This window comes from Manacus candei, unplaced genomic scaffold (genome assembly GCF_025592945.1).
Source record: "Manacus candei isolate 608988 ecotype Guabito, Panama unplaced genomic scaffold, ASM2559294v1 h1tg000112l, whole genome shotgun sequence".
In the NCBI taxonomy this organism is placed as follows: domain Eukaryota; kingdom Metazoa; phylum Chordata; class Aves; order Passeriformes; family Pipridae; genus Manacus; species Manacus candei.
Window position 1 is genome coordinate 1,245,792 of NW_026138160.1, and position 27,604 is coordinate 1,273,395.

General features: G+C 45.9%; 1 protein-coding gene across 1 annotated transcript in view; it reads left to right on the forward strand.

The window, feature by feature from the left end:
• The window catches only part of LOC127461776 (ubiquitin carboxyl-terminal hydrolase 42-like), a 37,167-nt gene extending 23,043 nt beyond the window's left edge, over positions 1–14,124 (forward strand). Inside the window, exons 3-14 of the mRNA XM_051769817.1 lie at positions 8,389–8,498; positions 9,082–9,282; positions 9,668–9,778; positions 9,854–9,956; positions 10,083–10,150; positions 10,311–10,381; positions 10,930–11,012; positions 11,322–11,433; positions 11,767–11,907; positions 12,116–12,216; positions 12,976–13,114; positions 13,417–14,124. Coding sequence (XP_051625777.1) covers positions 8,474–8,498; positions 9,082–9,282; positions 9,668–9,778; positions 9,854–9,956; positions 10,083–10,150; positions 10,311–10,381; positions 10,930–11,012; positions 11,322–11,433; positions 11,767–11,907; positions 12,116–12,216; positions 12,976–13,114; positions 13,417–14,124 — 1,863 coding nt within the window. The 5' untranslated portion in view covers positions 8,389–8,473. The remainder of the gene's footprint in view (positions 1–8,388; positions 8,499–9,081; positions 9,283–9,667; positions 9,779–9,853; positions 9,957–10,082; positions 10,151–10,310; positions 10,382–10,929; positions 11,013–11,321; positions 11,434–11,766; positions 11,908–12,115; positions 12,217–12,975; positions 13,115–13,416) is intronic.
• The last annotated feature ends 13,480 nt before the right edge of the window (positions 14,125–27,604 follow it).

The following is a 27,604-nucleotide window of genomic DNA, read 5'->3' on the forward strand; positions in this document are numbered from 1 at the left end:
TTTGACACGCCTTCTCAGACCTGAGTGAATGATTTATCTTAGATGATAGTTATAATAGTATAGAAATATTATTAGAAATATAGAAGTATAGATGGAAATATAGAATATATAGAGAGAGAAGTATATATAGAAATATAGAAATATATATAGAAATATAGAATATATATATGTAGAGATATATATAGAAATAAAGAAATATATATATAAATATATATAGAAATATATATAGAAGTAATATTTTATAATACATTATTACATGTTATATATATTCAGCAATAGATAGTAATGTTATAATAAATGTTATTAAAATAATAAAATAATAAATACTAAAATACTTTAGTCAGAATTATTTATTCCACGTTGTAGACAATTATAGCTACAAACATCTCAGCCTCGGCCATATCAATCAACATAACTGGTCTACTCTGGCCTCAAATCGGGAGGCCTGGAGACACACCATCTATAACGCTGCTGTTTCCTTTGAGAACGCACGCAGAATCACTCTCGAGGAGAAAAGACAAGGGAGAAAGAATCACGTCTTGCAGAATATACCACCTAGGGAGTCTTTCTGCTGTGCCTTTTGCAATCGGATATGTCTATCTCGCATTGGCCTCATAAGCCACCAGCCTGCTTGTAACAAATGTGGATAGAGCCTTCTTAAATCTTCGTTTGCGAAGCCTAGCCACGATGATGTGTTTAAGACGGGTGTTCCATAATTTAGTGTTCTCACTGAAACCATGCAAATCGTGCGCCACTCGCTCACTTCCCACTCCTCCTTCCCTTCCCACTCCCCCTCCATCCTGAGGCAGGCTGGACAGGAGAATTGCAGGCACAAAAGGTAAAGATCGCAGGCTGAGATAAGAACAATTTACTGGAAACGGCAATGAAAAAAGAAAACAGTACAGCAACAGAACAGTAACAGAAACAATACTAATAACAGAGTGTACAAGGGAGGCAAATGACTCACACATGATTGCTCACCAGTTGGTGCCCAACTTTGCCCCCACGCACACAACCTGGAAGAGACCCCTTCCCCCATCCTTGACAAAATGAGGAATAACCTCTATGTCCTGGCTGTGCCCCCTCCTGGATACTGCAAAAATTAACACTGTCCTGACCAGAAGCAGGACAATCACCTTCAGGATCTGCAGCACAGCTTTCGGGTCTGCACCGGAGGCACTGGATCCCTCCATGCCAGGGAGGGGAGACATCAGAGATGAGCAGACTTTGGAAATCCCTCACCTCTCACTCCGGCCCATTTTTGCGCTTTTTATGGGATGGAAGAATACATACCCAAGAATACATACCCCTCCCAGTGTCCTTCTCACTGGAAATCCCCTGAGCTTTGATTCCTTTGCTGACATGCTGCTTCCTCTGGGAAAAGCAGCCAGAAAACCCAAGGCCATTGCTTTGAGTGAAGGTCTTTCTTAGAACACTTTTCCTGAAGTGCACCCAGGAAGGCTGGGCTGCAGCAGCACGTGGCCCCCATGGCTTTGCTTCATCTCATCCAGAACACCTGGAAGCCCTTCTCTCACCATCCAGCCGCTCCCCTGCCGTCTTCCCCACCCCACAGGGATGCTGCAGAGGAGTTAACAAACTTCACAGTTCAATCCTGATATCCCACTGCTGACTGGGATGGGGTGAGACCAGGGGCAGTTTTGGCCCCCATCAGCACCAGCTCTTGGGACAGCCAGGCTCTCTCCTGACATGGGGGCTCATCTCTGCAGCTTTGCTGTCCTCCACAGGGCGTTTGCTGAAAAAAACCGTCTTCTAGAAAAGATATAGACACGAGCCCGGGGGTCAGCAGCACCACACGAGAGCTTGGCAAGATGCCCTGAGGACAGCCAGGCCAGGCAGTGAGAGGTGGAAGGACCACAGGGGCTCTCTGAAGCAGCCACATTGTACAACATAGACAATGAGGCTAAATGAACACTGGGATGAAAGATGATAGTGCTCTTACAAGGGAAATTTACAGCTGCTGTACAGGCCTGGGGCTCTTGCCGGAAAGCTTCAGTCTCTGGGCTCCCGGTGCCCAAAGGTATTGCAGATAACTCCTTCACAAGCAATGGCAGGGAGCAGGGTGGAAAAGTAAAGGATGAGGCAGATCAGAAAGACTGGGGCAGCACAGAGAGATCTACAAGGGAGAGAGGCAGCATCTGAAAGGCACTCCTTGCTGACCTATGAGCTGGTGCCGTGGGCTCTACAACTGCTGCCTGCAGTCAGCTTGGAAGCTCTGGCAGTTTTAACAGGAGGTTTGTCTGCAAACAAGATGGAGAGACATTACGATGATGGATGCGGGTATATTCCTGACCTGGGCTCTCCAGAGGGAGATTTGCTGTCTCCTCATGGGCCATAGAGGCTTTTAATATGGGATGAACCTCACTTTGTCTCCCCAAGCTCATGTCCAACCTGTTCCATGGCCTCTGACTGCGATCTGCTGCCCACCTAGCTTCATCCCCCCTCACAACCCTGGGGACTCCCTGGAGATGAATGGCTGCTGTGCCAGCACCTACTGCTCCAGGAAGGGAGTGCAAGGTGAAGATGCTACACTCGCAGGTGCAAAGAAGGTTCGTTTTGCCATGGGATCCCAGGAGGTCACCATGCACATCGTCAATGGGGTCTGAAAAAAGAAAACTTACAGATGTTGAGGCAGCTGAGCTCATCAAGCACATGTAGAAAAGCTCCTGATTTCAGTATGGCTGGCTCTTTTGAAATGCCCCAGGAAGGAAGATTTGGTTTCAGGCCTCATCAGCCTCATTGGCCAGTCTAGAGAGAACTGCCTGGACTTGAATCAGAAGTTTGTGGATAAGAGATTTAGCTTCATTTAGCTAGAAATCTCTCTCCAGTGAGCCAGCTGCTTGCCATTCTGTTAGTCCCTGACCACAAGCAGCACTGAATCTGTGATCTCTCCCCCTCCAGTTTCTCAGAGTCGCTGGGTAACCCTGAAAGCACTGCTTCAGCATCAGGTTCTGCAAGAGGCCTTCAGAAAAGCAGCTAGGGGATTAGGTGAGGGGAAGAACCAGAAGGTCGCACACATTCTTCCCTGGATTCGTGAAAGACAATAAGAAAGGAATACAAGACCCCCAAAAGCAAGTCCACTTGATGGGAGCGGCAGGTGAGCATCTCTGGTTCAGTAGTGATACGATGCACTCAACTGCAGCTTGCAGACAAGAATCCTGAAACATTCCTGTAGCCAAGATTGTCACCTGATCCCAAGGTCCCCTGTCCTCTGCCCCATGCATTTCCACGGGACCAAAGCCCCTATGCACAGCAAAAGGAAAGTATGTGAATGTACACACATGGTAACTTGCTCCTGGCTTTTTCAGCCTATGGAGGAAGACAACTTCCCTCATTAGAAAATGAAGCAGGTCTGACCTGGACTTTCTCAAAACACTCTAAAGCCAGAGGCCGGTTTCTCCCATAAGCGACAGCAAAGCCCTCCTCCTGCCCATGTTGTTTGGGAAATGGCACAAGAACCAGGAGAATCACAGAGAGATTCACACCTTCAGAGACACCAGTGAGTGCAGCCCCTCCTGACATCATCTGGGCAGAAGCCTCCAGCCCTTGGGATGACTTTGCCTCCTAACAGAGGTGCCAGAGCATCTGATCTGGATTTACCAGGCCTGCCTTAGTACCATGCCACAATAATTGTTGCAGCATCCCAGCCTTTCCTTGCTCGAGCCAGCCTGTTTATAGGTTGTTTGGATCTCCACCTCCACATTGCAGGGGGATTGAACACCACTGATCACATCCACTTCTACCTCTGACCTGAAGGGAGAGGAAGATTTCCCCGTTTGCTGTTGTGGCAAGTGGCGCCTCTCTGCAAGAGATTTCATCTCCTGCTCGGGGCCCCTCTGCACTGGCCAGGCTCACTCCATGCTGCTGGACCTCTCCCAGCCCCTCTAAGCAGGGCTCTGGTCAAGTCTTTGTAACAACTCCCCATTCCTCAAAATAGCTTGGCACTCCTGCAGCAGTTTGGGTGGGGAATGCCAAACTCACACCAACGAATGGCTCTGTCCAATCCCCTGAGGAGTAGCAGGTACCACCCAGTGCGGAGGTCGGCGCTTGAATAAAGACCTCCACAACTTTTCTGGGTGCAGCTGGTAAGGCGATTTTATTATAAAAGTAGCGGGGCAACTGAACTGCTTAAAGGGAGGAACAAAAGGGCACAAAAAGCACTGCGCAAAATGGCTCCAGCCTTAAATGAGGTGCAGAAAGCATACCTTCCTCCCCCATAGACACAGTTTCCCCTCAGATCAGGGGGATCACACCAAATCTCTGGTGGGAGCTGTTTTATTAAGCTTGTCAGACCTTGAACATCAGGGGAGCTGTGTACAGCTCGTGGCAGCAGGTGCTGGGGCCTTGGTCAGTGTCACCCGGAAGGGGAAAGGAGGAAAGGGGACCAGCACGGATCCCTGCTGCCCTGCATATCCCCTGAGCCAAGGGACACTTATGGACAGTTGTTCTGCACCTCCCCCTGTCCCCTTTTGGTCAGGGCTATCACCTGACACTGCGGTGACAGACGGGTTCATGAGGATAGCCTTGGCAGAATGATGATGGCACTGAGTCATAGTTACAATTAAAGCTTCATTTTTTTTAACGTCATGTTATGATCACTATAGCCCAGAATACCATGATTGGAGTAGCACAAGATTTCTATAAGCAGCACCAGCATAGCAAGATTTTGTAAGCCCTTTAGCACCGAATTGTAGAGCACAGCTCAGCTTATGATGCCTGATCACCTGGACCTGATCACTCTGCAGGCCAGGGCACATCCTAATCCTTGGTTTGTCATGTCAATATAACAATCTTAATCTAGCCTTGAAACACGTTAACAGAACATGAGTGGCCCTTTCAGGGGAGAAGAGTCTGTTTGGTATTAAGATGGGGCTCTGTGTGCTGCTGTGCTGCCCTGTGCTGCTGTGAGGCCATCACAACCTGGCAGGCAGGTGCCTGTGACCTGCAAGGCCTGTGAGGAGCAAAGGAGTCGGCCTGGTGCCTGGAAATGTGAAGGCTGATAGGGAGGGGGAGAAGGGGTCTTCCCGGCGCACTGGACCTTCAGGGACTGACGATGAGGGCAAAGGGGACTCATGTGGGACCCGCTTGGTCACAGAGCACAGCTGTTTACGTCCTAAAATGCCCCCATATGAGCAGGAGGCAGGAGCAGAGGCACTGTTCACGAGTGCCATTGTTGACTGTCTTCATCAGAGAGCTCCTGAAGTGCTGCTGGGAGGACGGTAACACAGGACCTAGACATCAGGTTAGGGCAGGGGCATAAAACGTCACCTGAGAGGTGTAATGCAGGAGTAAATGCAGATACTTTGTCTGGGTAAGGGATACAAGGAGCCTCCCCAAGGATGACAGGGATAAAACCAGCGGCTGCAAGACGTGATGAAAAAAGCCATCCAAGCAAAGTCATGCCCTAGCTGGATGCCCCAAGTAGAAAAGAAGAAACACCTCGGAGTGCAGCAGGAGCCATATGAACTGTGCTGAGCTGGGCAGGAGTAAAACCACCTGTCCTGAGAAGAACTGAGTAAAACTGGATGCCCCATTCCAGGCAGGGGCCAAACCAGCCAGTTCAAGTGGTGTTAAATAACAACCAGCTGCATCCTTGGAGCATGAGAAACACTATCTGCCTGCTGAGCAGAGGTTACACCAGGTGTCCAGAGGACTGCCTGTTGCTAAACACCTCTGAAACTGTCAGGATAAATAGGACCCTCTAACAAATTGGCTTTTTAGTGTTAGAAAGCAAGTGATTACTTTTATTTGCAGCCCTGGGTGTGCATGTGGCTGACAAAAATCCTGCCTCCATACTGACAGCAAGACACTGCTTTTCACCTATTTATACAGATTTGGCAAACAAAGAAATTAATGTTCATTGCTTCCAAATTACATCACTCACTCCCTTTCATTAATTAGTATTCTATGTGGTATTGGTTATTAATTTCTCACTTTCTACTGTAATAACTTCATATCTTTAATCTTTTTTGTATATTTTCCCTCCCCTAGGCATTTTCTGACACAAATGCTGAGCCTTTGTTAGTCTTCTTCTTTATCTGCTGGCTTCTGCAGAAGGTCCTTGTAGTCCATAAATCTTGTGTTCCAGATCTCCTCCTTCAACAGGACATCTTTCTCTGGCAGGCTTTCTCCACTGAAGCATAACAGGGTTAACTTCAACAAAACTTACAGTTTTAGTACTTTTCCCAGGCTGTGTTCTCACAAAGGAGCTTATGACAATTTTTACTCCATGCTGGCTAAAGTTGATTTAAGGCTGAACGCACCGCCTATGATGTGTGTTAAAAACAACTAATCAAAAAGTTAATCAGGAACACTAAAAAAATTAGAAAAGTTTTATGATTTCCAACAAACCCAAAACAACATAGGCCAAGTGCAGCACGGACAAAACTGTCTCTATCCATTGATGCCAGGAAAAGGCAACAGCAGTAAAACTCAATAGCCACAGGTGCTATTAAGCTGGTATTTGTTTATTTCGGCGCCGGACGTGCGGGGGATAGCTCCGCCTAACACGCGCGTGCCCTCGCCCATCATAGCTTCCGTTTTATACAATTAGGTCATACAGATTCATTGCACATTTTTACATCTTCATGAACTACCCGAGAGTGGACAGTGTTCTATGTAAATCTCGGGACACGCCTCCTGGAGCCTGCGCGCTTCTCTCTGGTGGTTGTCTCGGGTGGTCGTAAGGGATGAAGGCTCAAAGTCTTCCTCTCTCTGAACTTCTCACCTCACTCAGTCCCTCAGCATCTTCCCCTGGCAACGGTTCCTCATGGGCTGCCCGTCCACTCGGTGTCCCATTGGTTGTCTACGGGTTACCCTTTGCTACACTGCACACTTTCCCACTGGCTGCCCCTTCGCACCATCACACAGCTTTCCCATTGGCTGCCTCTGGGTAACTCCCCATTGGCTGCTCACCAGCACATGGCTGCTGTCTTAGCGACAGCACACGAACCTTAAAATTTCACTTATTGGACTGTGCAGCTTAAAATTTTCCCTTATCAATAGCAGCGTAACATTTTCTCAATAGCAACTTAACATTTTCCCTTATCACCATCCAGAGTGGGAGTCTGGCTAAAGTTGCGGCTGATCAAAACCTAACCAACCCGAGCGGCAGGAGTAAATGTGAAGCTGCTAAAAAGCCATCCAGGAACGTTTTCAGAGCTTGAGGACAAGACAGCAGCTGGGTGGGGGCCAGCAGCCAGCCAAGGTCCTCCCAGCGCAGCCTCTGAAGGGTTCCTTTGGCAGTCCCAGTTCAGGGTCAGCCCACGGTTGTACCCTGGGGGCAGACGAAATTAATTGGAAATGAACCCATAAGAGTCCAGGTGCTTTGCTAAGAGTCTCACTGATAGAAGTGGAAGTGAAACCCTCAGCGTCTTGGGGGCCAGGAAAGCTGTGACCTGGCTCAGTTACAGCCCTGAGCAGGCTTTTACTCATCAGGCCGTGTGGCTCAGGGAAGGCGTGGGAGCTCTGTCAGAGGATGACTAGCCCTTTGCCACCAGCATGGGGGGAGGTCCAGTGGCTTCCACCTGGCGGACGTGCCATGTGGGTTCCTGTGCTCAAGAACCATGTGGTTCCATGAGGTTCCATGTGGTTCCATGGGACCCCATGTCACAAAGGGGCAGAGATGTGGCACCCATCCGGTATCCTGAGGAGCGCGCCAACGAAAATCAGTTGGACAGAGTTGGCCTTCGGGATAACTCAGCTCCTTCCTTTGCTACTTGTGTGCCTGCCTTTTTTGGGTGGTTTATTGTTTACTGACCATTTCTCCTCAACTTTCATCCTCTTTCAAAGGTAATGCTTTGACTTTTGGCACAGATCATAGAGCAGGGTATATGGGATAAAAGTATAGGCTGATTTATACCTTCCTAGCTGTAGGCTGAGCTATAAACGACTTTTATAGGCTGGCCAGGTATGACCTAGGTTAGAATTCCAGTTTGCTGATTCTTGGTTTTTTCCATAGCCTAGGATAGGTAAGCAGGGAGGTGACTGTAGTCTGAGGGGATGGGCTCAGCCCACCTTGATTGCTGTGGGAGGGAGGGAGGCAGAAAAAGGAGAGCAGCAAAGGTAGCAGTTAAAGTAGTGGCTGAAAGATGGTCACTCCTAGGAGGTGGGAAAGCCAGAGGGCTCTGCTGCTGAAGCAGTGTCAGGAGAGCAGCAGGGCCTCTTCAGAGAAGGTAACATACATTGGAGCATTTCAAAAGGGCCTTTGAACCTGCTGTGAGTTGGTGCCCCGCGACTGATCATAAGGGCGTGAGCTGCAGCTCAGCAGCAGTTACAGGCACCACTGAAAGACTTGGTGGTGGATGCCGTTCTGCGTTTATTTAGAGTTTTTATACTTTCGGTGAGCTACAGTAATTTCTTTGCAATTAGGTGACGGGATTGGTGCTGTTCTCTTTCTGGAGAGAAAGACATCCTTGGTCATCTAAAGCATTGCACTCTCTTCCTGAGAGAGGCAATGGCCACAGCAGGGAACGACTCCTGTGAGTAATAGCTTCACCAGCAGGTTTGGACTTTGTGAACTGCCACAGACAAGTGACATGGCTGGTGGTCAAATCCCAGAATGATGTGCTCACAACCTAGAGTGATCTCTGGGATGTTTCCTGAGAGCAGTCAAACTGACCCCCGTGTTTACAATTAGACCCAGGAAAACACCTTTTGTCACTCCTCTGACACTAGGTACAAGACTTTGAAAGCTGCCATTGCTCGTAGAGAGGTCTGCCATCCTTTGGGTTACCTTCCGTGCTCAGTATTTACTTGTTTTCAACAAGTTACAATCAGGAAAAGGGATGGCTTCACTGATAATCCACTCTAGAACTCTACTGAGAAAGGAAGGTAGCCTGCGGCCCAGAAATCAGATTGCGGGTTTGTTGGACTCTCAGCAACGTAAACAGGGGAATGGATTTTTCCAAAACAGTAAATTTAAATGGCACAGTTTAAGCTTCCCCCGATGTTGTTGGGTTGGCAGTTAAAGCAGATGGTCCTGAGTGCTCCTGTAGAGACCTCACTGTTTAAATATGCCTTTGTGCCTCATTTCATCTCTTTTCAAATGGAATTTCCCTGCAGTCATTGCCGAGGGAATGACTCCGCCACAAAGGATCCTCTTTCCCCCAGAGAAGATTTGCATGGTCTGGCAGCAAAGACAGAGTGCTGGAGCAGGACTCCGCAATGTGGGCAACACATGCTTCCTTAATGCTGTCCTGCAATGCCTGACATACACCCCGCCGCTGGCCAACTATCTGCTCTCCCGGGAGCACAGCCAGGCCTGTGAGTACTCTTAGGGACATCTCCTTGTAAATCTGTTAATCAAATCCTAAGGATTCCCAGAACCTGAAATTTGATTTAGGAGAAAAGCAGCCCTTTGCCAGCCCCAGAACTTGTGTTCTTTGTACACTCTGGAGCCACCTGTCCTATCCAGCTGTCTTATTCTTCATGAAGGCACATCTTTCTAGCTCTGGGTCTCTATTCCTGCAAGTTAAAACCTCAGTTTAGCATTCCTCTGAAGAACATTTTCTATGCACTAAAACGTCCCGTGCTTGTTGAGACACTGGGAGGAGTGGCATATTGCACTGGAGTGGGAGTGGAAGAAGAGGAGTATTCCACCATAGGGATATTTTGCTCACCAGAGGACCTTCTCTCCCTCCCTCCTCAGGTCGCCAACAAGGCTTCTGCATGATGTGCATCATGGAAGCGCATGTTAACAAGGTCCTGCATTCCTCAGTCAGTGCCATCCTGCCTTTGGCTGTTCTCCGGGGTTTCAGATGTATGTGATTTCAGGTTCTTTGACAGGTTTTCTTCCCTTCCTGTATGAGACAACTACTAACTTCCTGTTTCTTAGTCATAGGAGAACATTTTCAGCTTGGCAGGGAGGAAGACGCCCATGACTTCTTATGCTGTACTGTCAATGCCATGCAGAGAGCTTGTCTGAGTGCAAGCAACGAGTAAGCACAAGCAAGTTACCTTTACAAAGTTCTGAGCCCTTTGGACTCCTTGATGTGGCCTCATCAAGGAAAACCTACAGCCGGGGTTTGGAGGAAGTAATGCTCTGTCTTACTACTTGTTTCCAGCTTGGACATATCATCTCAATCTACTACCATTGTCCATCAAATATTTGGAGGCTTTCTGAGATCCAGAGGTATGTTTCTACAACTACTGCTCTCCTTGGCACTGCCTGAGCCCTTCTGTCTGCCTGTGCCCAACAGCTGGTCCTGGGACTAGCAGGACAGGTACAATGAACACAGAGCAGTACCATCGTTCAACTCACCATTGCTCGGCATTTTGATTTTTCCTTCCAGTCATCTGCTTCAGCTGCAAAGCCATTTCTGATTCCTATGAGGCCTTCCTGGATGTCCCTTTGGATATCAAAGTAAGAGGTTTTGCCGTTGTGCTTCAAGACATCGCAAGGCTTTTCAGAGTCAACACATTTGCCCCGAAAGCATATACTGCGAACACCAGAGGTCTTGGTCGTGGATGGGAAGGGGAACGGATGTTGTCCTCCTGCAGAGACCATGGCACTGGTCTCTCTGTAGGTGCTGGCTTGAAGCTGGACAAGCACCCATTATGTGCTCTGCACCCTTGACATATCCTCATCCTTCTTCCCTTTGCCCTCCTTCAACACCTGTCTGGCTTCCAGGCTGATGGGTTGGATTGTTTTCGCTGCTGGTGACCCTACACAACATCAGTAGCTCAATGGGAGGTGGTACAGAGAGGGAGCTCTTGATTGCCCCTGAGAACCTCTGGGACAGGGGAAATGTTCAACACCACACTCTCTTTCTGGCTCCTTCTGGATACAGCTTGTAGATTCATGGTGGGTCTCCTCAGCATCAGCTACAGGGGTTTTCTTGTCAGCTCCTGGAAAATGTTTGGGCGAGGGCATTTCCTGTAGCTCAGTGCACCGGTTTCTCAATTCTCCAGGCAGCCTCATCCCTCACTGCAGCTCTGGAGGACTTTGTAAGACCTGAGCGCCTGGATGGTGAAAACTGCTTTAAATGTAGCAAGTAAGATGATTACTATCAACATATTAACACTAGACTCTGTGTGAGGGGGCTACAAGTCATTGAGCAGAAGTCATCTTCTCGTGGAAGTTTACTGCACACTGATGAGACACAGTTTTGTTTGTCTGGGTTTTTTTTTTTGGGGGGGGGGTTGGGGTTTTTCCTTTGTTTGTTTGTTTGTTTGTTTGTTTTAAATATGGCACCAAATTGCCTTAAAATAGCATAAGGATGCACGAGACAAGAAAGGTTGTCTGACTGCCTTGGTGGAAGATAGGGTGCATTTCAGCGCTGTGCTCTGTGCTTGGTTTCAAGGTGTGAGAAGAATGTTGCCGCCACTAAGAGGTTCACTGTCCACTGTGCACCCAAGGTTCTCACTGTGTGTCTGAAGAGGTTTGACTGCTTCACTGGTGGGAAGATCAGCAAGGTTTGTACACTATTGGTGTGCAGCTTTCTCTTCAAGAAGCAGATTTCCTAAAGCAGGATGCTTGTCACAAGCTGCTTGTGTTGGGTTTTTTGTGGTCCCTTCTGGGGAGTGGAAAGTTCCTGTGGGAAGACAGGCAAGCACTGTGCTCTGATAGGGCTGCTTTGACTGAGAACGGTTTCCTGCCACCCAAACGATTATATGTTGCTTTATGAAAAACCAAGTGCTCATGAGCCCCAGAGATGTATTGATACACCTGGACTGGCCCCCGCACTTGGTAGGCTATTTCATGTCACAGACCAGGGTCATTTCTGAGCCCTCTTGGTCTCTCCATAGGTTGTAGAGTATCCGGAGTACTTGGATCTTCGCCCATACATGTCTCAGGCAGATGGAGAACCCCTCCTCTACTCCTTATATGCTGTCCTGGTGCACAGTGGTGTCAGCTGTCATGGAGGACACTATTTCTGCTACACAAAGGTAAAAGAGCAACTTCCTTCCCAATGGGGAAAAATGTGTGCTGGGGAAGATAAACTTTCCTGTCAGTGTTACTGACAGCCAAAGTTTTGGGGCAGAAGGCCTCCTTAGTGGCTGGACTGCATTTGTTTTGACATGCTCTCGGTTTGGCAGTTTTCTACCTGTGTTTTTGGAGAGAAACCATGGAGAGATCCTTGCCTTTTTTTTACAGGCCAGCAATGGATTGTGGTACCGGATGGACGATGAATCTGTGGAGCTGCGTTCCATTGACACAGTTCTCAGGCAGCAAGCCTACCTGCTGTTCTATGCCAGGTAATAACCAGGATTCAAATATGTTCAGAATACATTTCCTTTTCCTCATTTGCAGTTGTGCTTCTCACCTTCCTGAGTGTTTTTCTCATCAAATGAAATTACTACCTGCATCATTCAGTGCTGTCAAATCTGAACTACTCCGTGTCTGTCCTTTACTGGGCTTCAGGCTGCGGCCCGGATGTAATCTGCTACTTGCCTGGTCTCTGATGTTGACTCTTGTAGATAAGAGGACTTAAAGAGGACCTCCAGGAAAGATGGGGAGGCACCATTTGTCAGGGAATGTAGTGACAGGATGAAGGCTATCAGTTTTCAGCTAACAGAGGGCAGGTTTACATTAGATATTGGGAAGGAATTCTTTGCTGTAAGGGTGCTGAGACACTGGCACAGGTTGCCACAGCATCTGTGGGTGCCCCACCCCTGGAAGTGTTCAAGGTCAGGTTGGACAGGGCTTGGAGAAACCTTGGAATAGTGGAGGGTGTTCCTGCCCACCACAGCGGGGTGGAACAAGATAAAGATAAAGGTCCCTTGCAACCCAAACAAATCTGTGAATTTATGAAATGGAGGCTGTGGGAGGTATAGAGATGAGGTTTTTGTTGGGACAGAGGCAAACTTGGTGGGAAGACCCTAGCTGAGTTTCCCATTAGTGTCCTTGGTTAAGTCTTCTCTCTGTCATAGAAACCTCTCTGAGAAAATGACTGAACCCCAGAGGAGGTTGCAACAACAGCTCTAAACTGAGATCACTCTTTTGTTTTTCTCCAGATGCTCTGATCTGAGAATTGGAGAAAGGGCTTCTTCCTCACTGGCACCATCACATGCCCCTTCCTTCCTCAGTCAGTGTGTGGCCAGCAGCAAGCAGGCGGGCTCTGTTGGACCACAGGGTCTGACTGGTAGGACTAAGGTAACTTTGGGGTCGTGGGTCAGGGCATCAGAGGAATAGTGGATTTCTTTCTGGGATCTCAGCATTTCTCTTTTGTCCCTCACACACCGCACCTTTCTTCACAGCCACAACGCTGCTCCCTCTCAAAGCATCCCACCTGGATCCATCCCTTTTGTGCGCCTCTGGCCTTTTGGTCTTAGTAGCCCTCCAAAAGAGCCTTTTGGAGGCCCCAAACCGTCCTGTCCCAGAACTTGTAGGGGTTCCCCACTGCTCTGATCCTTTCAGGAGAAAAGGGCAGGAACTCTCCACAGCTCTCTTTGCAGGGCATGAAGTACACTGGCCGGAAGCGGTGCCGGAGCAGATCCCCTCTGTGGGGCAGGGATCTGCGCAGCTGGTCTGTGGACACCACAGACTATGATGACTCTTCAGAGAGAAGAACTGGTCCTCCAAGTCGTGACCGTGGTCCTAGGGATAGCACAGCTGCAAGGCCTTCCAAGAGGATCTGCCGGTGGGCTCCCGCTCCCAGGGCTGCTCAGGAGCAAACCTTGTTGAGGCAGAGGGAGCCAAGCAGATCTGTGCGGGGAACTTACAACCTTCGCAGCCGGTTTGTGCAGGACACAGACTATGACCGCTCACTGAGGAAGAGAAAGAGGGAGAGAACAAGTCCTCCACGTTGTGACCAAGTCTTAGTGAATACTGCAGTTCCAGGGCCCTCCAAAGCCAGCTCCAAGCAGGCTCTCCTGCTCCGGGCTGCTCGGGAGCAAACCCGACAGAGGCAGAGAGAGCAGAGAAGATCAACATGGCGGGGCTATGATTGCCACAGCCAGTTTGTGCAGTACACAGACTACCACCCTTCAGAGAAGAAGAGGAGGGTTTCCATGCCCCAGAGATTCACGTCAGACAAGCATTCAGGGCACTCTGGCAATGATGGCGTTGGATTATGGCCCTGGCTCAAGCAGAACGGAAGACTAGCACTGCGTTTATTAGCAAAGGCATCCTTGTTTTCGACACGCCTTCTCAAACATGAGTGAATGATTTATCTAAGTAGATGATAGTTACAATAATATAGAAATATTATTAGAAATATAGAAATATATATAGAAATATAGAATATATTGAGAGAAATATAGAAATATATATAGAAATATATTATAGAAATATATATAGAAGTAATATTTTTTAATACATTATTACATGTTATATATATTCAGCAATAGATAGTAATGTTATAATAAATATTATTAAAATAATAAAATAGTAGATACTAAAATACTTGTATCAGATTTATCTATTCCACGTTGTAGATAATTATAGCTAGAAACATAGTGCAGTATTTGGAAGCAGTGTTGAAGCAATTATATTAAAGCTAACAAAACAAATATTAAGTAGAGATTGTGCAGTACACAGACTACCGCCCTTCAGAGACGAAGAGGAGGGTTTCCATGCCCCAGAGATTCACATCAGACAAGCATTCAGGGCACTCTGGCAATGATGGCGTTGGATTATGGCCCTGGCTCAAGCAGAACGGAAGACTAGCACAGCATTTATTAGCGAAGGCATCCTTGTTTTCGACACGCCTTCTCAGACCTGAGTGAATGATTTATCTAAGTAGATGATAGTTATAATAGTATAGAAATATTATTAGAAATATAGAAATATATATGGAAATATAGAATATATATAGAGAGAAATATATAGAGAAATATAGAAATATATATAGAAATTTAGAATATATATAGAGAGAAATATATAGAGAAATATAGAAATATATATAGAAATATAATATAGAAATATATATAGAAGTAATATTTTATAATACATTATTACATGTTATATATATTCAGCAATAGATAGTAATGTTATAATAAATGTTATTAAAATAATAAAATAATAAATACTAAAATACTTTAGTCAGAATTATTTATTCCACGTTGTAGAGAATTATAGCTACAAACATAGTGCAGTATTTGGAAGCAGTGTTGAAACAATTATATTAAAGCGAACAAAACAAATATTAAGTAGAGATTGATGGTGCCCCTGCCAAGGGCCATGGGCAAATCGCTTTCTCTCAGGCTCAAGGAGTAACCTTGATGGCTGTCCTCACTCAAGGGAGGAATCCCCACACACACTCCAAGACGGAGCTGTTAGAAGTCCCTCCCATTAAAATCTGGGAACAGGGCTTTTCTAGTGTAGTGACGGAGTGCCAGTCAAGTGTTGCTCGGGGAGCTGTGCCAGCTGGAGCTGGATGCTCTGCCTAAGCAGGGATATAGCAGCTCCAGCTGTGTCTTGTTTATGACTTGTCAGTGATGGCTTGAGCAAGGATCGTCTGCTGATCACTGATAGGAGTGAGCAAGGAGGGTCTGCTGTTTTTAGTGTTGAAGAATGCTGAGACCAGCTTGGCCAAACTATCAGACCCACTACTGGAGCCCAAAATGTCAGGCAGGATAAATCAAACTCTCAAATACTATTTTTAGTACTAGGAAGCAGGTAATACTTTATTTCATGGGGGATCACTCCTCTAAAGATGCGCGTGCAAGTTCAAAACTTTTCACAATTTACACATTTTATCAAACAAAGAAATTAATGTTCATGGGCTATAAATTGCATAGTTCAGTTCATTAATTAGTATTCTATCTTAGTTATTGATTTCTTGCTTCTCATGCTATTAGTCCATGTTTTAGGCGCTTTCATTATTTCTCCCAGATAGACAGGGTTTCAGTACAATTGCCAAATTGTCTTTGTTAGTTCCTTCTTTGTCTCGGGGTTCTGCAAAATTTATGTCCTTTTGGTACATAAATTCTGCATTCCTTGTGTCCCATTTCAGCAATATCTCTCTTCCCCAGGTCTGAGACCATTGAAGCATATCAAGGTTGATTATAGTTTTTTTTAACAAAACTCAAAGTTTCAGTAATTTTCCCAAGCTGCATTCCCACTATAGAAGCTTATGATAAAACCTTACTAAATGCTGGCTATAGTGGGGTATCACAGGGTGGAAAATAAGAGTACTTAAAAAAATTAATTAGGAAAGTTAAGTAAAATTACTGAGTAAGCCTGAAACACATAATCTAAAGATGTATATGACTGATAGTCAATCACTTTATACGATAAAAGTCCAGTCCCACTTTTGCATACCGAGGACTTCTAGCATACCTCCCTAAGGTGTTTGAAGATCCTTCCTTTGAGTGGGGAAGCCCCTCAAGGTCACTCCTCAAGGCTGAGCAAAATAGATTTGCCCACGGTTGTTGGTAGGAGTGAGTAACATCGATCTGTAATAAGATCTAATCTCTTAATAACTGTTTTGCTAGCTTTAATATAATTGCTTCAATATAATTGTTCACTGACAAAGCTCCCCAAGAATGGGCTATGCCTTCTACTGGCAACATTCCATCATGGGGCTCCAGGACTCCCTGGGCAGGCTGAAGGCCCGGATGCAGCCCAGTGCTGTGCTCAGCTCGGGCACCGCTATGGTGCGTGCTGCCCTCAGGAAGGCCCCATTCACTGTAGAAACAGGATCCCCATAGTCCCTCATCCTGGGCCCCCCCATCCCTGGCCTTACACCTTTGTGTCCAGGGCAGGCCCTGCTATGGAGAGCAGAGAGGCTCTGCTGCCACTCTGGGAGTGCCCATGAGCTGTGGAACAGCTCTAGTGGCCAAGTGCAGGGCTGAGCTCTCCATGGGACTGTGGCCTCAGGCAGATCCATTTTCCTTTCCTTGTCTCTTTTCCACTCATGTCCCAAGAGTGCAATTCAGGTATTAGTCAAGATATGATTTTCAAAGATCTTTAAAATCTGCTACCTGTCCTTACTTTATCGTTAGTAAGTTTATTATAAGGAAATTTCTACTGAAGAATCAAACCTAACTTTCTCACTACATGGGACAAGAATTAGATTTCCCATTTTATACTAATGCCCAGTACTTGGAAGAAAAAGGTTTCCTGGTTCTTATTTGCTCTGATGTTGATTTGGTTATCCACTAGTAGAAAGGAACAAACAGGCTGTCTACCTACTGTACTGCAGTAACTTATTTTACACCCCGGATATTTATGTCTATTTATTTATAAAAATCTGATGATACTCACTGCACTGGAAATATTTAGACCTGACAAAGCAAGGCAATGACATTCAATATTTATCTATAAGAAATATCTCTAATATTCTGGGCCATTGATAAGACCTATGAATCTCTCCTGTAAACTGTTCCAAACCAAAAGAATACTGTAATTCTGTGCTTTATGAATGCATTTCCTTTCTGTTTCCTTCTCTCCAGAAGGTAGTGCAACAACAAACATTTCATGGCACTGAAGATCTCCCTGTTCCTCAGGGTGTAGATCATGGGGGTGATAAGGGGAAAAACCATGGTGTGGAACACAGCCACTACCTTGCCCAGAGGGAACGTGTAGAAAGGCCAGCAGTAAATATATATACAGCTAGTACAAGCATAACAAAGACAATAATGATGTGGGTAGCGCAGGTAGTTGCTGCTTTGCTCTCCCCTCTGGAGATCGAGTGTTTTCAGACAGATTAGTAGGACATTGTAGCAAATCAGCAGAAAAATGAAACATATAAAGATGACTAGGTCATTGTTGACAAACATAATAAACTCCAATATGTAAGTGTTGGTACATTCTAACTTAATCACTTGTGTAACATCACAAAAGAAATTGTTGAGTTCATTTGGGCCACAGAAGGGAAGATGAACAACAAATACAACCTGGATGAATTTGTGAATCCAACAGCCCATGCTGTCCCCACCAAGACCCAAAAGAGTGTTTTCCTCATTAAGGTTGCGTAATGAAGATAGCCACAAGTAGAATAGCAATGGAACAGGCTAAGGTCTCACTGGTTAGGAGAGAATTTTGCAGAAAAACATCTGGGGGCATCCAAGTGGACAAAGTGAATGAACAAAATGCCTTTGCAGAAAAGGGCAGCTGTATCCTGGGCCATGCTAGCAGCAGTGATGCCACCATGACAAGTGAAGGGATTCTTTCCTTTTATTCAATACTTCTGAGATCTCATCTGAAGCATGGTGTCCTGTTTTTCTGCTCCCTAGAACAAAGAAGATACGCCTATACTTGAGTGAGTCCAGAGGAAGGCCATAAAGATGGTGAGGAGCTGGTGCACAAAATGCACAAGGGAAGACTGAGAAAGGTGTGTTTTGCAGGTTTGAAAGGAAAAGGGTCAGGGAGATTTTATCACAGAATCACAGAATATGCTGAGTTGGAAGGGACCCACAAGAATTATTGATTGAGTCCAGCTCCTGGCCATGCACAGGACCATCCTGAAGAGTTGGACCATGTGTCTGAGAGTATCATCTAAATGCTTCTTGAGCTCTCTCAGGCTTAGGGCTGTGACCACTGCCCTGAGGAGCCTATTCCAGCATCCAACCACCCTCTGGGTAAAGAACCTCTTTCTGGTATCCAATCTAAACTTTCCCTGACACAACTTCAGGCCACTCCCTAGGCTCCCGTTACTAGTCCTCACAGAGAAGAGATCAGTGTCTAGTCCTCCTCTTCCCCTCCCGAGGAAGTTGTAACTGCAATGACATCTCCCCTCAGTCTCCTCTTCTCCAGCTGAACAGACCAAGTGCCCTCAGCTGCTCCTCACATGGCTTCCCCTCAAGGTCCTTCCCCATACTCGTTGCCCTCCTTTGGATGCTGTCAAATGGCTGGATGTCATTTTTTTATTGTGGTGCCCAAAACTGCCCCAATATTGCAGGTGAGGCCATCCCAGGTCAGAGCAGAGTGGGACAATCCCCTCCCTGGACCAGCCAGTGATACTTGGCCTGATGCCCCCCAGGACACACGGTTGGCCCTCCTGGCTGCCAGAGCACTGTTGGCTCGTATTGAACTTGCCATCAACCAGGACCCTCAGGTCCCTTTCCGCAGCACTGCTTTCTCATTCCCGAGTCTCTCTGTGCATCCTGGGTTGCCCCATCCCTGCTGCAGAATCGATCACTTGCTGTTAAACATCATACAGTTTGTGAAGTCCTCAAGTGAAGTCCCAGCCCTCTAATTTGCCAAGATCTCTCTGCAGGGCCTTTCTGCCTTCGAGGGAGTCAACAGCTCCTTCCAATTTTGTATCATCTGCAAACTTACTTAGTATCCCTTCCAGTCCTGCATCCAAGTTTATGAAGGTGTTTGTGCTGGTTTAAAGGTAAACTGGCAAGGCAAATGAACTCAACTTAAAAGAGACTATGTCAGAATAACAATTTAATAAAAATAATACAATAAATACAATTATACAGATGAACAATTGGTTTTAACCCACAAACCCCCCAGCACCCTGGGGTACGAACGGAGCGGTGTTCGTTGGGCCCCCCTGAGTCCAAAGTAAAAGGAAAGGGAAAAACCTGTTAGTGAGAGTGCTGGTCACAGTCCGGTCAAGGGTGGTGACCGCAGTCTGGTCGAGGTTCTGGTCCTCCTTTGGATCCAACGAATGGTACCAGAAGTCCCAAGACCCCAATATTATATGCACTCAAGTTCAGGTAGGAATGCCCAGTATTTCCCCCAGGGTGGGGAGTTCCACAATGGGTGAGATATTTTTGGAATCCTTGGTGGCCCGTTAGCAGACCTGACCCCTCCGGCTGGGTGTGGAGGTGCTAATGACTCCCTGGAGGGGAGTTAACATCACCCATAACTATAGCCTGAGGAGTCAGGTGTGCTCTGGGCAGCTGCTGCAAATGGTCTATTGTTAACAGTTTCTGGGAAATTACATGGAGGGTGTAGAATACACAGTGGATGTTACACCCACACAGTGATGAACTGGTCCTAGCTGTTCTAACGAGGACAGTGTTGAAAAGCACTGGGCCTAAGATGGAGCCCTGTGGAACTCCACTATGGGTAGGTCACCAGTCTGATGTCACCCCGTTCACTATTACCCTCTGTACTTCACCCATGAGCCAATTGCTTACTTATTATATGATGTGTTTATCCAGCTGTCGGCTGGACATTTTGCCCAGAAAGATCCTGTGAGAAACAGTATCAAAAGCTTTAGTGAAATCCAAAAAGATTACATCAGCTGACTTCCCTTGGTCAACTAGGTGACTCCATGCTGGCTGTGACTGATGACTGCATTGTCCTTCAGGTGTTTTTCAATACCTCCTAGTGTCCCAGTGTACAGGTTCCCAGAATCTGAAGTGATGCAATTTTATCTTTATTATCCTCTTCTTTATGGTGTAAACTCTACTAAATCACTTGACACAACCTTTGTGTCTGTCTTATTGGGATCAAAATGAACTAGCAATTCCTGGTGCAAAACACCCTTGCATGCTTCTCCCATTTGAATGACTAATTCCACATCCACTGTCTTAGCTTAGCAAAGAAAAAGTGAAGAGTGAAGAGGTAAACTAGGATCCCATGAATCCTCCAAGTGAGTACATAGTAAAACCAGAAGAAAAAAAAAGGAAAAATAATTAAAGTTTTAGTCTCACTTTTAAAAATTTCATGTCTCAAATCAGCTTCCCTATGACCATCCATTTCCTTGACACTCAAGTAGTTTCTGTCATTCCACAGTCAACCTTTTTTTTTTACACAAAAAGAGACATTGTTTTCTGTTTTCAATTCAGAAGCCTAAGATATACATATAGAATAGAATCATAGAATCATAGAATCATAGAATCATAGAATCATAGAATCGATTGGGTTGGAAAAGACCTCCGAGATCATCGAGTCCAACCCTTGGTCCAAATCCAGTCCATTTACTAGATCATGGCACTCAGTGCCACGTCCAATCTGCATTTAAAAATCTCCAGGGATGGTGAATCCACCACCTCTCTGGGCAGCCCATTCCAATGCCTGATTACTCCCTCTGTAAAGAATTTTCTCCTGATATCCAACTTAAATTTCCCCTGGCGGAGCTTAAGCCCGTACCCCCTTGTCCTATTGCTGAGTGCCAACCCCCACCTGGCTAGAACTTCCCTTCAGGTAGTTATAGATGGTGATGAGGTCACCTCTGAGCCTCCTCTTCTTCAGGCTAAACAACCCCAGCTCCCTCAGCCTCTCCCCATAGGACTTATGCTCCAGTCCCTTCACCAGCCTTGTTGCTCTTCTCTGGACCCGCTCCAGCACCTCAATATCCTTTCTGAACTGAGGGGCCCAGAACTGAACACAATACTCAAAGTGTGGTCTCTTCTCCCAGGCAGCTATCAGCAAGACAAGAGGACATGGTCTGGAACTCTGCCAGGGGAGGTTTAGGTTAGCTATTAGGAAGAAATTCTTTACAGAGGTTAATCAGACATTGAAATGGGCTGCCCAGGGAAGTGGTGGATTCTCTGTCCCTGGAGGTTTTTAAGATGAGACTGGATGTGGCATCACTGCCATGGTCTAGTAACCACGGTGGTAGCAAATTAAGGGTTGGACTTGATGATCTCAGAGCTCCTTTCCAACCCAGCTGATTCTATGATTCTATGAAAAATTCCAGTGATTTTTCTAATTTCTACCAAATCAGTTTGAATTCTTAAAGTCTGGTCTGCATATACACAGCAACTGGTGTTAATGACTGTGCACACACCACCTTTGGAAGCCAGAATCAGACCTAGAGCTGTTCAGTTTTGTTTAACTACTTTTGAAAGGCTGATAACTTCTTGCTGCAAAGCTCTAATTACATTTGTTTAGTTTTCTATTTGTTTAATTACTCTGGGTATGTAACTACATCTTTCTGCAATTCAGATACTCCTAACCATGGTAAAAGTCCTCTCACAAACTGGTGGAATCCAGAGGACCTCTCAAGGGATTTAAATTTCATTTGTGGCTTGTTGTAAAAGATTGCTGATGTTCTCTGAGGAATTCTGATTTATCAATGACACCTATTTTTGGTACTACAGGTCCAGAGGTGCGTATTCCTTGCCATGCAGGAGATAGAGCTTTTCTAGCTTGGTTTCTGCAAAGCAAGTAGTATCCTATGTTATCTGGAATACACCACCAACGTGTATTTAAAATTCTTGTTCCTGTCACATGTAAATATGAATGACATTTGGGATAATCTTCCACCATCATTCCTTGGTGATTCCATTTTCTGGTGAGGGGCTACACCTGGTCCTCCTTCTAGGTATCTTTGAATACAAGAAGGCTCAGTAACTGCCATTTTACTGACAAAATTTTTTAATCTATGGGGGTTTGGTCTGCTTTTCTGTCCAAAAGTAACATCATTCCAGTTGGAGAAAGAGCATTGGAAAATACACCTGATGTTGGAAGGCCCATCATCTGAATACTTTCATCTGAATGAGTGGAAAGTTGAGAACAAACAACACAACACAAAGATAAACCATTTAACATCTCTCATTTTAGAGTCTGTGATTCTGTTGCGCCTTTATCTGTAGCAGATTTGCTGTTTGCTGCACTGTCCAGTGGGGTCCTTCTGGGTCCAGAATTGGCTTGATTCATGTGTAGTGAATCCAGGAGTCTCCACCCATCATTTTCACAGCTATGTGAGTAGTCAGGAGAACTTGAAATTGTTGTTCCCACCTGCGTGAGTGGTTCCTTACACCATGTCCAGACATACATCCAGTCTCCCGGCTGGTGAGGTTGTGCATGAATATCCAAGGTTTCCAGTGAGGCTAAAACAACAAACTCATGCAGTAATAAAAGTATTTTTCCCAAAGAGATTACATATTCTCTTAAACTGTGATTATCTGTCACATGCTTCTCTCCAGGAATAGTTACAGTTTGATATGGTCTCCTGTGGTGGGGAAAAAGTGTTTTCCCCCTGGAGTTAAAAAATGGTAACCCCCAAGGGGGTGGTGTCACTTGATGTTAACCCAATCAGTGCCCCTGCAAAATTTAAACATATCACACCAGACTGGAAAAGAAGGATGATGATGTAGTTGGAAGAGAAGTGGCCATATTCTGAGACCACAAAGAGAGAGAGAGAGAGAGAGAGAGAGAGAGAGAGAGAGAGAGAGGACTAAGCTCAACAAAGACAGTTTTGGGGTAAGACTGAATTGAATCTCCCCAAAATCCCTTTGAGACCCCTCCTGGGAGTAGGGGGTGGACTCCTACTTGATGGAAGTCCTAAAATGCAGCATGCGACAGAGAGAGGAGCTGAAAAGCTCATAGACATCCTGGAAGCTGGACTGGAACGGCCAGACGGAATGTGGAGGAGGTGGCCTTGCCCCTCTGCTGCTGCCAGGCTGGCAGTTTTGAGACAGAGCAAAGGAGCTATGATAGGACGTTTAGGGCAAAGACTGAACTGAAAGCTACCCTAAACGTTGTGACTCAGGGGGAGCTTAAATCCCCTGAGGAAGGGACTTTCACAAAGATACCCCTGCACTTCATGATATGATGTGATGAGGTGAGCCTTGTCCTGGCTATCGCAGTCCATGGGAGAGAGACCCTCGATTGGACCCAAAGGGCCAAGAGGGGTGAGAGAAGACCCCCTTGTGTGTAATGGAGAGAGAGATCCAGCTACAATCTAGCTACGACTGCTGCATTGAAGAGGAGAGACACTGCTGCCCTGAAAGTGGAAAGGATCTTTCCTTCTTCCCTTCTGGACTTTTATTGGAGGGAAAAGAGATTTGATCCAATGTAAATACTGCTTTATCATAGGAGAGATACTTAAGATTATGTATATAATGTATTATAATATTTATTTGTGTAATAATTGTAATATAATTCCCTTCCCCCCATATTGAGTCTTGTGTTGTGTCTGGAAAACCCCTCTCACACTGGGGTGAGTTGTGGGAGGGGGGCTTGGACTTGGGAGTTGGATTTTTGGGGGGTCTCAAATCACAACATCTCCCATAAAAGATTTCACATGGGCTTACCTTTTCCTTGCAGCTTGACTGGATTCTAGTTTTTAACAATGCCAGAGGAAGAGCATGTGTCCATTTAAGTGAAGTTTCTTGACAGATTTTGTGTATTTGCCTTTTTAGGCTTTGGTTCATTCTCTTAACCTCCCAATTAAATTGTAGTCTCCTAGGAGTACACAAATCCTATTTGATTCCTAATATTTTAGATAATTTTTGCACAAATTCTGCTACAAACTGAGGTCCCCTTCCTGAGGACATTCACAATGGAATTCCAAGTCAGGGGATTATTTCTTCTAACTATACCTTTGTAATTTCCCTTGCTTTGTTGGTGTGACAGGGTAAAGCTTCAATTTGTCATTTTTCCATCCTTTAAAATTCAAGATAGGTAAACAGTGGTTAACACATCAATTCCTACATATGCCTGAATGCTCAATGCCTTTGTTAGGAAAGAGAGAATATTTGAAAATAAACAAATACAAGTATGTAATTTCTGATAGTGAGATCCTGGAGGTCAAGTTTTTTATGTTGTTACAGCAACCAAACATTACAGAGGAAATCCCAGAGGAGGTGGAAAAAGCTGTGTCATGGTTTGAGATAGCCCAAAATCCAATTCCCTAGTCCTAGCCCCCTCCCCCATCTCAACCTAATGTGTGATGGGCTTTCCAGACAAAACACGCCAGACTCAGAGTAGGGGAAAGGGAATATATTACAATGACTGTACAAATAAATATTATAACACATTATACACACGATCACAACTATCTCTACCATGACATATAGTATTTACAATGGATCAGATCTCTTCTCCCCTCCAAATAAAAGTCCAGGAGGGAAAGAAGGACAGATCCCTTCTTCAGAGCAGCAGGATCTTCTACAGCAGCAGTCATCTGTCCTCTCCACATACATGCAGCAGCTGATAGCTGGATTTCTGCCAGCACTCACGAGGGAGGCCTCCAAGCCTCTCTCGGCCCCCTTGATGCAGGCAAAGGGGTCTTCCGTGGGCTACGTTCACCCCAGACAAGGTCGTTCCACCATGGTCATATCACGAAGACACAGGGGGTCTTTGTGATGGTCTGGTATCTTCAGGAGATTCAAGCTCCTTGCAGGACCTCTGTGCCACTGCCTCAGGCTGCCACCTTGGCAGCAGTGCAAGGGGGGAGCCAAGGTCACCCCCTCTGCATTCCTCTTGGAGCTCTCTAACTCCTTTCTGCAGTGCATGTCTCACTTCAAGGCTCTTTCAAGCAAGAGTCCATCATCTTCCTCCTTCCAGGAGGTCTCAAAGGAGTTTGGGGGGCATGGTATCAGTTCTTACCCCCAGAACTCTGTAGCTCTGCTGCCAGCTCTCTCTCTCTCTCTCTCTCTCTCTCTCTCTCTCTCTTTCCAGGAGTTCCCTCCTGCTTGGCTGTAATGCCTTTGCTGCTTCGTCTTATCTGTCCTGGCTCTTAGCCAGAATCTCCGGACGCTGCATCTGCCGCTGCTGTCTCTGCTTTCTGCTCTGTCTCCGCTGCCCGGGATGGAGAGAAACATCTCCCAGCTTAACCACAAACACTTAGTCCAGTCTAACACTGTTCCAAGTCTCTGCAGTCCCCCCCCAGCCAGGGGCTGGGAGGCCCCAAAGGCCCTGAGGGGCTCAGAGCCCCTTCCTCGTGGCTCTACAACATGGTCACCTCTCCTCCCAACAACCAAAACTACAACTCATCTCTTCCGGTGCTTGTGATATGTTTACATTTTTGCAGGAGCGCCCATTGGGCCAAACTTCAAAACTTCCAGGGGTTTCCACCCCTTGGGGTCTACCACTTTTCTTAGCCTCTGGTGGAAAACAAGATTCAAACCACTACAAGCTGTTACTCTGTTGGTGGAACTCCAGGGTAATCAAGGGCAGCAAAAGCAGTAAGAATACCATTGAAACCAGACTCCAAACTGGTAAGGCAAAACTAATATCCTTTAGAATGAAAAGCTAGGTAAGCGTTAGAGGAATTAATTACTAAACTTGTGCAACATGGATTACTAAAGGAATGTGAATCAGAATAAAATACTCCTATCGATAAAGAACACACCCAGTGGTAGCAAATCATTATACACTTTTAACTACAATTAAGGATTCTGATTAGTGGTTTACTGTTTTGGACCTTAAGGATGCTTTCTTCTGCATACTCCTTGAAACTGAAAGTCAATCCTTGCTTGCTTTTGAACAGGAAGGTCCCCCAACAGGCTGTAAAACCCAATTAACATGAACTATTCTCCCACAAGGGTTCAAAAATAGCCCCACTTTGGGAACCAAGTGGCAAAAGAATTGGAAATATGGAAAAAGGAAAGTGAAGAAATCACATTGCTGCAGAATGTAGTTGATAGCTACAGAAACTCAAACTGGATGCATTGAAATGACTATTAGTTTACTAAACTCTCTCGGACAAACTGGTTACAGGGTATCCAATAAGAAGGCCCAAATTGGCAGAAAGGAGGTTACATATCTGAGATTCACCATTTTTAAGGGATTCAAAGCCTCAGAATTGAAATGAAGGAGACGATTCGTCAAACTCCAGAGCCAAGGTCTGTATTTGAATTAGGGACGTTTTTAGGAATAATTGATTGATATCAGCTATGGATTCCTAATTATGGACTGTTGGTAAGACCTTTATATGAGACCCTGAGAAACCCTGAGGAGATACTACGGTGGACTCCAGAATACCAGACAGCTTTCAGAGACTTGGAGAGAGCTCTAATGTCAGCCCTGCTTTGGGATTACCTGACCTGACAAAACCTTCCATGCTGTTTGTGCATGAATGCTCACACCTTGCATTAGGTGTGCTGGTTCAGAGGTTAGGGGCATGGAGAAGGGCTGTGGCGTGCTTTTCCAAACAACTGGTCACTGGTTATTCCCAAATCAAAGTCACAAATATCAAATTGTCCTGTTGGAACAGGACGATGCAGAACTGAAAACAACCACTGCCTTGAACCCAGATATGTTCCTCGAATCTGTGCCAGAATGCCAAGAGACTCACAACATGACTGTCTTCTAACTGTTGAGCAGGTTTACTCCTACAGGGAAGATTTAAGGGACATTCCAGTAGAAGATCCAGGCTGGGAACTGTTCACAGATGGGAGCGGTTTTATGTGCAGAGCAGAAATCTGGGTGTGCAGTAGTGACCCAAATCAAGGCAATCAAAGCTGATCCGTTACCTGTTCACATCTCTGCACAAAAGGCTAAATTCATTGCTCTGCAGCAAGCTCTAGAATTGTCTGCAGGTAAGAAGGTCAACATATGGACTGATTCCAACTATGTTTTCGGAGTGGTACATACCCATGGGGCTATCTGGAAAGAAAGAGGGCTCCTTTCAGCACAAGGAACTCCTGTCAAGTATGAAGATGTCATTAAACAATTACTGGCAAATGTTCAGTTACCAATCAGAGTGGCTCTCATGCATTGTAAAGCTCATCAATTTGGAAACACACTAACTAATGTTGGAAATCAATTAGCAGATATGACTGCTAGAGAGGTAGCAGAGAAAAGCATCCTAGTAGTTACTCTGTCACTATGAGTACCCTCCTCTCTGACTAAGCACTGCCTTTGGAGTCACTCTTTCCCACTGTGCCCAAATTGACTTCCCACAGTAGACCCATTTTGCAGGTGCTGGGCATGGAACCCCTTTTTCCTTACATGATCTTTAAGGTCCCTTCCAACCCAAACCATTCTATGGTTCTATAAGACTGTGTTACCCCTCCCCCATCCCCTGAGGGCTCCATGCTCAGAACCTGGAAGAACACTTTG